Below are 13275 nucleotides of genomic sequence, written 5' to 3'. Positions count from 1 at the left end.
CAACCTGCTTGTTATTTCTTCAAGGAATTCCAAGATTGCTCAGGCGAATTCCCTTGAGGAAACCACACTGACTATGGCTTATTTTATCTGCAGATGCTGGAAATCAGACTAGCGGATACAAAGTGCTGGAGGAACTCAGCAGGCTAGGCAACGTGTATAGAAAAGAGTGAACAGTCAAAGTTTCCCGCCGACATCCCGCATCAGCACTCCTGATCTCACCCACGTGGCCGCTTCCTCTGTCCTGAACCTGTAACCACGCCCCGTCCACCTATAGGCCGGCACGTATCCCCGCCCCCTGTAACCACGCCCCCGTCCGTCTATAGGCCGGCATTTGTCCCGCCTCCTGGCGCTGTCCCTGTAGTCTCTTCCCTGATCTCAACACGCTCGCACCTTACGTCACAGCCGTCCGTAATGCCACGCACGGCGTCTGAATTGTCCTGATGCGCCTGTCAGAGAGTCACTTCCGGGTCGGTCGCCGGAGTTCGGTTGAGCGCATGCGTAGTGTGCGGGGCCGGGTGTCGGACGGCCTCAGTGGCCCGCGGTGGCTGCGTTCCTGGTTCAGCGGGGACCGTGTCTGCGGTGGGGACTGGGTCGCCAGGCAGGGGCGTCCTAGCGCTGCCCCCGAGCAGAAGCCTGGTGTGACCATGGCTATTAGCCAGCTCCGAGCGCTGAGAGTGTGCACCTGCTTCGCGTGGCTGCTCTCCTTCTTCAGGCGGCTCATCTGCAGGCAAGTCCGGCGCCTCGCTCGCTGCACTTCACCGGGTTTGTGCCGCGGCTCAGGTGACAGCTGGGAGCTATCGAGTGTCCTGGCCGCTGTTTAGTCTTTAGGGAGCGCTCCCTGACCAGGTTTTTTGCGTTATATCTTGCAGTATGTGAGCTAACATCTGGATTTTCTTTACTGAAAGAACTAGTACATTTAGATATGTTCTCAATTGGCCGTAAAACATTTCGGAGGAAAATAAAACATCCATTGTGGAAGCTCCTTGTGTAAGCAATATGAACAAGTTGCATTTGTAACCTCCTCTCTCAATCTTTATTTTTCAAACTTTTCTTTCCAGCATCCATTTTGTTTCATTGCTGCTTTGATTAATATGTAGATTCTGTATTTCTTGCCGCTCTGGAGTCGACTGGTGGTGTCACTCATGGGGATCCAAGTTTCAAGTAGACTTTCAACTTTATCTGATGCTTTTCAGTGCAATTCAAATCTGGCTCCTCAGAATCCAGTGTAGAACCGTGTTTATCACCACAGTTGCTGGATTTTTGTCAGTAGTTTAGGATCAAGTGTCGAACATTTTCAGAGAACAGTGTTTCAGTGAACAAATGCAGCTCTGATTACCTTTGTAGACTCACTTGATGTTGATTGATTGTGTGATTTACTTCAGAGAGGAGATTGATGAGCTCAGCAATTCTAATGGATATTTTTGGTTTGTATAAATCTGATGCTAATAATTTATAGGAGCAGAATTGGGCCATTTGGCCCATCAAGTCTGCTCCACTACTCATGAAATCATCATGGCTGATCCATTTTCCCTCTCAGCCCCTATCACCTGCCTTCTCCCCACATCCCTTCCTGTCATGGCTAATCAAGAATCTGTCACTCTCTGCCTTAAATATACCCAACAACTTGGCCTCCACCGCCACCTGTGGCAATGAAATCCACAGATTCCCCACTCTTTGGCTAAAGAAATTCCTCATCTCCATTATAAATGGACGTCCTGCTATTCTGAGTCTGTGTCCTCTAGTCTTAGACTTTCCCACCATAGGAAACATCCTCTCCGTATCCACTCTATCAGGGCCTTTCAGTGTTTGATAGGTTTCAGTGATATCTCCCCTCATTCTTCTGATGTCATTACAAATGCTTTTTTCATATTTGGAGCTTTCTGGTTGATGTCAATAACTGTTCACACATAAGCCACTTCCTTTAAACAAAATTTGACATTGAGTTGTACGTTGCATTGTAGTAATGACTGAGGGTTTGTGCAAAGACATTGTTTTAGAGCAGTATGTTGAAGATTCAAAGTGGGAAGTATTAGGATATATTAAAGCAAGTAACATGAAGGCAAGATTATGGACCGGAACAATTAAATTTCAAAACAGAGTGAGGTTAGATTGAATGAGAGTAGAGATTCTGGAACTCTGCTGCTATTTCTTATGTTCTTATGAACTTTCTGGAATTGAATGAGATTGGAGATTGATTGATGGCATCCATCTGTCTCGAAGGACAATGTATCATCTTTATCACAAGCCTGAGTGGAAGGTATGGAGATCCTGGGATGCCTAGTTGTCAAGATCCCCCTTTCGGCTTCACTCGTGTAGTCCAAAGAAAAGCTTATAAAGCAATATGTTTGGCACCAGCTTGGCCGCAGGAGCTGCCGAAAGGATGTTCTGTGATGTGCAGTTGCCTTCGGGGCTCCACTCCGGATTTTCTGTCTGGGTTTACGCCCGTAGCCTTCGTCTGTCCTAAGGCTGCCCACGAGGCAGTGGAGGGACGAAAAGCGTGAAATTTTAAATTAGTGGTGAGCTAACTGAGGCTCAGGACAGGACGGATGAGTGTCCCTGTCCTCAACTAGAGAAGAGATGAGTGGCTGTGAGATGGCACCTGAAAGTACATAGTGGTTTCAAATGAGCTTGGGTTTATGGATGCGAGTCCACCGGAGAGACTTGGAATTGTAAAGTCAAGGCACAAATGAAAGTTCTGACAGGAATTAAGATGAGCTAGCGGTGGGTCGATAGAAATTTACTGCTACAGAGGAGTCATCAGAAGTGCATCATAATGCAGATTTGATACCGTTTGTGAACCGTGGTAAATGCTGGAGCCGGTGGCAGGAGATCTTGTTCTGTGCAGGGTGCCAACAGAAATCGTCTTACAATTTCCAATGTTTAGCTGGAGAATAGCGAGACGTGTCAAGGGTCTTTTCCTTTGAGTGAGTGCTGAAAATGAGAGATGTGAACCGAAGGCATGAGTGTATTAGGAAAGTTGGGCTAATGATATTGATAAATACCGAGACCAGGATAGGGAGTTCTGTGGTTGGTAGTTTAGTGAAGAACAGGTTGGGTCTTTCTTAGAAGTTTGCGCAGATTTGGCATGTCATCTAAAACCTTGACACGCATCTATAGATGCACAATGGAGAGCATCCTGAGCACTGCCCCAGGAAAGCAGCATCCATCATCAAGGAAGCCCGCCATCCAGGCCTTGCTCTCTTCTTGCTGCTGCCATCGGGGAGGAGGTACAAGAGCATTAGGCCCCACATCACCAGGATCCTTTACATCTTTTTCTATGATTGCAGGACACTGCTGGGTATTAAAAATATCAAGTGCTGTAGATCTATCCCACTTGCGAAGTTGCTGGATAGCGATGGAACTGGACTTGTTGCACACTGCGTTGCAGACAGGTTCAGCCACACGGGCAGTGTGCACTCAATAAACGGTGGAAATGATTGCTTGGTGGAAGACAAGCTGGATTGCAGACGTCTGCTGGGCGAAATGAGAAACTGCTGCAGCTTGCTCGTGCAGAAACCTGGCTCCAGGATAACATCCATGCATCATCAATCTACACTCAGGGACCTGGGCAATATTATTATTAGTTTAATATATGTTTTTGTAACTATGGTTTTTGTTATCATAATTATATATGCTGTGTGCTGTACATGACTGTTGACAATGTGTATGACACCTTGGCCCCAGAGGAAGACTTTTGTTGGGCTGTATTCCTGTGTATGGTTGAATGACAATTGAACTTGAGGAACAGTTATTACCCTTCAACTATCAGGCTGTTGAACCACCGTGGATATATTCACGAACTGATTCCACAACCTATGGACTCACTTTCAGTAACCCTTTCACAAGAGAATGCACACAAAATGCTGGAGGAACTCAGCAGGTCAGCATCCATGGAAATGAATAAACAGTTGATGTTTCAGGCTGAGACCCTTTTTCAGGACTGAGAAGGAAGAGGGAAGATGCATAACTCATTTTCTTTGTTCTACTGTGAATGCTTGCAACAAAATGAATCTCAGGATAGTATATGGTGACATGTACATATTTTGATAATAAATTGACTTTGAACATGAGGGAATGGGAGGTAGATGCCCTCGTGAGATGAGTTTGAAGATGACGTGTGGGCAAACCTCAAGAAGAGAAATTAGAGAAAGATACATCTCGATCTTGATTTTCTTCCTAAAGGGCCTGAACCAGAGAAAGGAACTGGCGCTTAATCTTGCTGGATTGGTTGATAAAACCTGTTGGCCTGGATACTGGGGATAAAAGAAAGTGCGTTGTGGATCAGAGAACAGTCTCCATCTTGCTATACTCAAATGACATGTGCATAGTTTTATAATAAATTTACTTTGACCTAATACTGATGTGACTGGAAATTTTATGCTACTGGTGAGAAGCAGAGCTTACAAAGAAGTTGTTCCTACATATGTACTTCCAGTGACTGGCCCTCTAGCAGGGTCCCAGAATTGCCTCCTGTAATTTCCAAAGTGACGTCGCAGCTGAGCAATTCTCGTGCCTTTTTGAGGTGCAAAATGTACTTTAACCTTTTATCAATGGTTCCAAATTATTTGGTCCCTACTGTATACTCAGGTAGAGAAATACTACTTGGTGCATCAGCTTTAGTTGTGGAAAAAAAGGTCGTTGAAGGAATGTCATTTTATTTGTTCGCTCGTTGTCTTCTGCACTGTGGTTGAATGCCCAAGTTGGTGCGCTCTTTCATTGAGTCGGTTGTGGTCATTATTCTGTGATGGATTTATTAAGTCTGCCCACAAGACATTATATCTCAGCATTGTGTATGGTGTTCTCTATGTACTTTGAGTTCTTCTTTGAACTTTGAACATTTCGTTTACATCGAGGTACAGCACAGAAACTGGCCCTTCAAGTCTGCACCGCCCAGTTACACTTGCGACCAACTAACCCGTACATCTTTGGAATGTGGGAGGAAACCAGAGTCCCTGGAAGAAAGTCGCAGGGAGAATATACAAACTCCTTACAGTAGTGGAATTGAACTCGGATCATTGGCGCTGTAATATTGTTATGCTAATGGCTATGCTTTACTGTGCTGCCCAAATGAGCTGGATGTATAGGGTTTTTGGAGAAGCTGAATTAATAGCTAATACATTTGTAGATATTGCAGTGGGTAAGGTGGTTGGGTAACAGTAAATTATAGTTAATGGGATGTCTTGTCAGTAGCAAAGGTGCAGAATTTATAAAGCACAGTTCAGGGACATCTAGAATACTGTGCAAGGTCTGGTCACCAGAGTATCAGAAGAATGTGGAGTCATTATGGAGGATGCAGAGATATGAAGTTGCTGAAAGAAGAAGCTGTCTGATTATAGGGGAAGATTGGATAGACTAGGCTTTTTTAAATTAAGGTGAAGAAAACTGCCTTAAACTGGCAGCATACTCACTGCTGCCATCAGGAAGAAGGTGTAGAAGCCTTGGGACTGTCACCACCGGGTGAAGAAACCATTATTCCCCCTCAATCACCAGACTCTTGAGGCAGAGGGGATGACTTCACTCTGCTTCACTTGTCCCTTCACTGACTCACTTTCAAGGACTGTTTTCTTTTATATTTGCTTTTATATTTTGTTGTCTTTTGCACACTGGTTGTTTGTCCATCCTGTTGGGTGCGGTCTTTCATTGATTCTGTTGTTTCTCGGATTTACTGAGTCTGCACTCAAGAAAATGAATCTCAGAATTCTATATGGTGACACATTTGTACTTTGATCATAAATTTACTTTGAACTTTGAAATAATAGCGGTTGAAATAACAAGGAAGCCAGCCATTAGTGACTAGAGATATAAACTACTATAATCCATTACTTGGCCTCCACAGCTGTCCATGGCAATAAATTCCACAGATTCTCTACCCTCTGGCTAAATAGGTTCCTCTCTTCTGTGTTTTAAAAGGACATAGCTCTATTCTGAGGCCATGCCTTCTGGTCCTAGACTTCCCCACTATAGGAAATATCCTCTCCACATCCATTCGCTAAGTCTTTTAACATTTGATAGGTTACAATGAGATGCTCCTCCTCCCATTCTTCTAAACTCCAGCGAATCCAGGCCCAGTGCTATCAAACACTCCTCATATGTTAACCTTTTTATTCCCTGGATAATTCTTGTGAACCGCTACTGGACCCCCTCCAAGGCCAGCATATCCTTTCTGCTATAAGTGGTCCAACACTACGCACAATACTCCAAGTACGGTTTGACAATTGCCTTACAAATTCTCCCATTCTTACTCTTGTATTGTAATCATCTTGAAATGAATGCTAACGTTGCATTTGCCTTCCTTACCACTGACTCAACCTGCAAGTTAACATTTAGGAAATTCTGCACAACGACTTACAAGTCCCTTTGCGCCTCAGAGTTTTAAAATTTTCTCCTCATATAGATCATAGTCTATGTCTTTATTTCTTCTGCCAAAGTGCGTGACCATACACTTCTCTGCACTATATTCCATCTGCCACTCATTGTCCATTCTCCCAATCTGTCCAAATCTTTCTGCAGGCTCCCTGCTTCCTCAACACTACCTGCCCCTCCACTTACCTTTGTATCATCTGCAAACTTTGCCACAAAGCCATCAATTCTGTCATCCTATAATGTGAAAAGAAGCGGTCCCAATACTGACAGCTGTGAACACCACTTGTCACTGGCAGCAAATCAGGCTACATCTAAAAAGCAGGAGTTCCCAATGTGGTCCACAGACCCTTCAGGTAATGGTAAGGGTCCATGGCACAAAAACAGTTGTGAACCCCTGTTGATGTTACACTTGAAGCTGATGAAGGATCTTGGGCTGAGACTAGAAACCAATCAAGGCTCTTGGCCTGAAATATTGACTGTTTATCTCCCTCGATGGATACTGCCTGGCTTGCTGAGTTCCTCCAACATACTGTGTGTTGCTCAAGGTTTCCAGTATCTGCAGAATCTCGTGTTTAGCAATAATATGTCAACCGCAGTAAACTGAAACATCTCCAAGTACTCCACAGAAGTGTAGTCAGGCATCGATCGTGTGGATAGCCAGAGGCTTTTTCCCAGGGCTGAAATGGCTGCCACAAGAGGGCACAGGTTTAAAGTGCTTGGGAGTAGGTACAGAGGAAATGTTAGGGGTAAGCTTTTTTACACAGTGGTGAGTGCGTGGAATGAGCTGCCGGCAACGGTGGTGGAGGCGGATACAATAGGGTCTTTTAAGAGACTTTTGGATAGGTACATGGAGCTTAGGAAAACAGAGAGCTATGGGTAGGCCTAGTAATTTCTAAGGTAGGGACATGTTCGACACAACTTTGTGGGCCGAAGGGCTTGTATTGTGCTGTAGGTTTTCTATGTTTCTAAAAGTTGGCATTAAGCCAAAATGAGTAGGATCCAATATCTTGGTAAAGGATACTTTTTTAAGGAATGCCTTAAAGTGGGAAAGAGAAAGGTGGAGCTTTTTAGGAAGTGCATTAAGAGTTTTGTCTCAAAGTAAGAAAGCCTCCCCATCAAAGCTTAAAGCATTGTTGCAGTCAGCAAGTTACTCTTTTCAAGTTGACCTGAACTTGAATTAAATACAGTTCTTTAAATGCGTTTCACTGTGTTTTGATGTGCATGTGACACATAAAGCTAATCTTTTTCTTCAATCTGTAGTTTTCTCTGGTATTTCTTCCATCATGGAGTAATGCTGCTTGAGGGAAAATTTTGTGAAATTGTGTGATTCCATGTCTAAAAGATGTATAACTATTGTGCTTATATGACACCTTGGCAGTTTTACTGGTGACGGTAACACCAAGGTTAAGTTACTGCACTTATCATCCAGAAATCTGGACTAACAGTTGAACATCATGAATTCAAATCCCACTATAGCAGAAAGGCAATTTAATTTAGCTTCTCCGACTGATTTTGTTTTTAGGGAAAAGCTAGCAATGCTGACCATGAAGTAGAGATTGTCATCAAAACCCTTCTGGGTTTGATTTCTGCTGCTGTCTGTAAGCACAGAGTTTGTAAGTTTTTTCCGTGGCCATGTGGGTTTCCTCCAGGTGCTGCGGTTTCCTCCCACATTCCAAAGATGTACGGTTAGCGTTAGTAAGTATTTTGCCGCTAGAAGCATGGTGACACTTGCACGCTACCCCCAGCACGATCCTCGACTCTCAGACTTCCTTCTTCGAATCAAACCCGAAGCAGGATTTCTGCCCTTTTAAATCTGCCGTGCTGCACTGCCCGACGTCACACGCCTGCGCAGTCCCGCCTCTATTGTAATCTATTGTGTCAAGAAACCTTCCTGAGCACACCTTTGTCAATGCCTTTTATAATCTCATAATCTTATAATCTATTGTGTCAAGAAACCTTCCTGAGCACACCTAACAAACTCCACCCCATCAGAATCCCTTGCTCTAGGGAGATGCCAATCGATATTTGGAAATTTAAATCTCCCGCCACAACAACTCTGCTATTAATACACCTTTCCAGGATATGTTTCCCTATCTGCTCCTCGATATCCCTGTTACTATTGGGCAGCCTATAAAAAACACCCAGTTGAGTTATTGACCCCTTCCTGTTCCTATCCTTCATCCATAGAGACTCCATAGACAATCCCTCCATGACGTCCACCTTTTCTGCAGCCATGACACTATCTCTAATCAACAGTGCAATTATATTTAAGCATTAAATATAAGGAAACCTACATAAATTATTTACTAGATTAACTGGTTTACCCAAAGAAAATATTTTCCCCAATATTAATTTAATATTATTTCACTAGAGAATCAATGATACATGGGTTTATGTATTTTCAGGTGATTATTAATTTCAAAATTTTAGATGGAACTCGATAAAACTTTAGATCCCTCAGGGATAAAGGGGGAAAGCATGCCTGGAGTCAGAAGAGGAAGTGGAGGTCCTTTGTTTCAGTGTTCACCAGGGAGCGGGACCTTAATGAATGTGAGGTCAGTGTAGAACACAGTGCATACTATTTACTGTGTAACAATGAAGCGCGGTGAGATTAAGAAAGAGGCAGCATTGAAGCTTTTGAAAGACATTAGAACAAATAAGGCCCCAGGGCCAGATGGGATATACCCCAGGTTACCACGGGGAGCGAGGAAAGAGATTGCTGAGGCTTTGGAGCTGATCTTTGCATCTTTACTGCTTACAGGAGTAGCACCAGAGGATTGGAGGATGGCAAATGATGTAGCTTTGTACAAGAAGGTTAAGATGATAATCTTGGGAATTATACAGCAGGGAGTCTTATGTCAATGTTGGGCAAACTAATGAAGCATTTGGAGAGGAACAGACTTATTAGGGACAGTCAACATGGCTTTGTGAGTGGCAAACCATGCCTTATGAGCATGACTGAATATTTTGAGGATGTAACAAAGCACATTGATGAAGGTAGAGCAGTGGATATGATATATATGGATTATAGTATATTATTTGATGAGTTTCCCCATTATAGGCTCATTCAGAAAGTCAGGAGGCATGGGATCCAAGGAAACCCGGCTGTGTGGATTCAGAATTGGTTTGTCCACAGAAGGCAGAGGGTAGCTGTAGCTGGAGCATGCTCTGACTGGAGGTCGGTGACCAGTAGTGTGCTGCACGGATCAGTTCTGAGAACCGTGCTCTTTGTGACTCAGATAAGGAAGTAGAAGGGTGCAGAAGTAAGTTTGGAGATGACACAAAGGTTGGTGAAGTTGTGAAAAGTGTAGAAGGTTGTCATGCATTGCAACAGGACATTGACACAATGCAGAGCTGGGCTGAAAATTGGCAAATGGAGTTCCATCCAGAAAAATGTCAATTGATATACTTTGCTAAGAATCCTCCATTAATCTTGTACTTTGCCTTCAAGTTCAACCTTACAAAGTGAAGGGACAGAGAGATCTTACAGTCCAAGCCTGTAGATCCCTCAAAATTATCACGTAAGTTGATAGGGTGGTCAAGAAGGCCTCTGGTATGTTGGCCTTGATTAGTTAGGGGATTGAGTTCAAGGGCTATGAGGTAATTTTGCAGCTCTATAAAACTCTGGTATAACCACACTTGGAGTATTGTGTTCATTTCTGGTCACCTCACTATGGAAAAGATGTAGAAGCATTAGAAAAGATGCAGAAAAAAATTTAAAAGAATGCTGCCTATTCTAGAGAACATATCTTATGAGGAACAGTAAAGAGAACTGGGGCTTTTCTCTTTGGAACGAAACAGGATGAGAGACAAATTGAAGGCCTACAAGAGGAGAGGCTGTACTTGACTTGGTATTGGGAAATGAACCTGGTCAGGTGTCAGATCTCTCTATGGGAGAGCATTTTAGAGATAGTGATCATAATTCTATCTCCTTTACATAGCATTGGAGAGAGATAGGAACAGACAAGTTAGAGAAACGTTTAATTGGAATAGGGGGAATTATGAGGCAGGATCTTGGAAGCTTAAGTTGGGAACAGATGTTCTCAGGGAAAGGTACGAAAGAAATGTGGCAAATGTTCAGGGGATATTTGTGTGGAGTTCTGCATAAGTACATTCCAATGAGACAGGGAAAGGATGGTAGGATACAGGAACCGTGGTGTACAAAGGCTGTAGTAAATCTAGTCAAGAAGAAAATAAAAGGTTCAGAGAGCTAGGTAATGTTAGAGATCTAGAAGATTATAAGGCTAGCAGGAAGGAACTTAAGAATGAAATTAGGAGAGCCAGAAGGTGCCATGAGAAGGCCTTAGCGGGCAGGATTAAGGAAAACCCCAAGGCATTCTACAAGTATGTGAAGAGCAAGAGGATAAGATGTGAAAGAATAGGACCGATCAAGTGTGACAGTGGGAAAGTGTGTATGGAACCGGCGGAAATAGCAGAGGTACTTAATGAATAATTTACTTCAGTATTCACTATGGAAAAGGATCTTGGTGATTGTATTGATGACTTGCAGCAGACTGAAAAGCTTGAGCATGTAGATATTAAGAAAGTGGATGTGCTGGAGCTTTTGGAAAGCATCAAGTTGGATAAGTTGCCAGGACCGATGAGATGCACCCCAGCCTACTGTGGGAGTCAAGGGAGGAGATTGCTGAGCCACTGGCAATGATCTTTGCATCATCAAAGGGGACAGGAGAGGTTCTGGAGGATTGGAGGGTTGTGGATGTTGTTCCCTTATTCAAGAAAGGGAGTAAGGATAGCCCAGGAAATTATAGACCAGTGAGTCTTACTTCAGTGATTGGTAAGTTGACGGAGAAGATCCTGAGAGGCAGGATTTATGAACATTTGGAGAGGTATAATATGATTAGGAATAGTCGGCATGGCTTTGTCAAGGGCAGGGCCTTACGATCCTGATTGAATTTTTTGAGGATGTGACTAAACACATTGATAAAGGTAGAGCAGTAGATGTAGTGTATATGCATATCAGCAAGGCATTTGATAAGGTACCTCATGCAAGGCTTATTGAGAAAGTAAGGAGGCATGGGATCCAAAGGGATATTGCTTTTTGGATCCAGAACTGGCTTGCCCACAGAAGGCAAAGAGTGGTTGTAGACGGGTCATATTCTGCATGGAGGTCGGTGACCAGTGGTCTGCCTCAGGGATCTGTTCTGGGACCCTTACTCTTCGTGATTTTGATAAATGACCTGGATGAGGAAGTGGAGGGATGGGTTAGTAAGTTTGCTGATGACACAAAGGTTGGGGGTGTTGTGGATAGTGTGGAGGGCCGTCAGAGGTTGCAGCGGGACATTGATAGGATGCAAAACTGGGCTGAGAAGTGGCAGATGGAGTTCAGCCCAGATAAGTGTGAGGTGGTTAATTTTGATCGGTCAAATATGATGGCAGAATATGGTATTAATGGTAAGACTCTTGGCAGTGTGGAGGATGTGAAAGATCTTGGGGGTCTGAGTCCATAGGATACTCAAAGCTGCTACACAGGTTGACTCTGTGGTTAAGAAGGAGTATTGGTCTTCATCAATCGTGAAATTGAATTTAGGAGCCGAGAAGTAATGTTGCAGCTATATAGGACCCTGGTCAGACCCCACTTGGACTACTGTGCTCAGTTCTGGTCGCCTCACTACAGGAAGGATGTGGTAACCATAGGAAGGGTGCAGAGGATATTTACAAGGATGTTCCCTGGATTGGGGAGCATGCCTTATGAGAATAGGTTGAGTGAACTCAGTCTTTTCACCTTGGAGCGACGTAGGATGAGAGGTGACCCGATACAGGTGTATAAGATGATGAGGGGCATTGATCATGTGTATAGTCAGAGGCCTTTTCCCAGGGCTGAAATGGCTGCCACAAGAGGGCACTGGTTTAAGGTGCTTGGGAGTAGATACAGAGGAGATGTCGGGGTAAGTTTATTACACAGAGAGTGGTGAGTGCGTGGAATGGGCTGCCAGCAACGGTGGTGGAGGCGGAAACAATATGGTCTTTTAAGAGACTTTTGGATAGGTATATGGAGCTTAGAAAAATAGAGGACTATGGGTAACCGTAGTAATTTCTAAGGTAGGGACATGTTTGGCACAACTTTGTGGGCCAAAGGGCCTGTATTGTGCAGTAGGTTTTCTATGTTCTACGTTTCTAAAAAGCAGTAGATATACTGAATTTGAGTAGAATCGCGAAATGATGGAAGATATAAAGTCCTAGGATTATAGGTGGGGGTATTGATGATTACATCAGGGGCAAGAGAAACCTGTAATACTCCATTCCTCTAAGTACCAGAGGTTACAGGTTTGAAAAGTGATGCTGAAATATTCTTGGTAAGTTGCTGCAGGGCATTTTGTAAATAGTATGCACACTGTTTCCATTTTGATATTTTTGGGATCTTTTAAATAGTACTCACTACACTGATATATGAATATTTACAGACATCTTGTTAAACTGGGTACTTCTGAGAGAATGTATCTGTTCTAGTTCAACAGTCCCCAACCACTTGGCTGCAAAGTATGTGCTAGCGGGCCGTGAGGAAACGATATGAGTCAGCTGCACCTTTCCTCATTCCCTGTCACGCACTGTTGATCTTGAACATAGGGTTGCCAACTGTCCCGTATTTGCCGGGACATCCTGTATATTGGGCTAAATTGGTTTGCCCCATACAGAATCGCCCTTGTCCCATATTTCCCCCGCTAAAGTAGAGCATTCCTGTGAAACCTTTTGTGCCGAAATGGCGTAAAGTGAAGAAGCAGTTACCATTAATTTATATGGGGGAAAATTTTTGAGCATTCCCAGACCCAAAAAATAACCTACCAAATCATACCAAGTAACATATAAAACCTAAAATAACACTAACATATTGTAAAAGCAGGAATGATATGATAAATACACAGCCTATATAAAGTAGAAATAATATATGTACAG

At 43.5% G+C, this 13275-nt stretch overlaps 1 protein-coding gene across 1 annotated transcript in view; it reads left to right on the top strand.

Annotated features, from left to right (window-relative positions):
- The first annotated feature begins 462 nt into the window (after positions 1-462).
- The window catches only part of ebag9 (estrogen receptor binding site associated antigen 9), a 34399-nt gene continuing 21586 nt past the window's right edge, over positions 463-13275 (top strand). The window contains exon 1 of the mRNA XM_072252775.1: positions 463-727. Within this exon, the coding sequence (XP_072108876.1) occupies positions 495-727 (233 nt within the window). The 5' untranslated portion in view covers positions 463-494. The remainder of the gene's footprint in view (positions 728-13275) is intronic.

This window comes from Mobula birostris, chromosome 1, assembly GCF_030028105.1.
Source record: "Mobula birostris isolate sMobBir1 chromosome 1, sMobBir1.hap1, whole genome shotgun sequence".
Lineage (NCBI taxonomy): Eukaryota > Metazoa > Chordata > Chondrichthyes > Myliobatiformes > Myliobatidae > Mobula > Mobula birostris.
The sequence above is the reverse complement of the archived record's forward strand: the minus strand, read 5'-3'. Positions and strand labels throughout refer to the sequence as shown.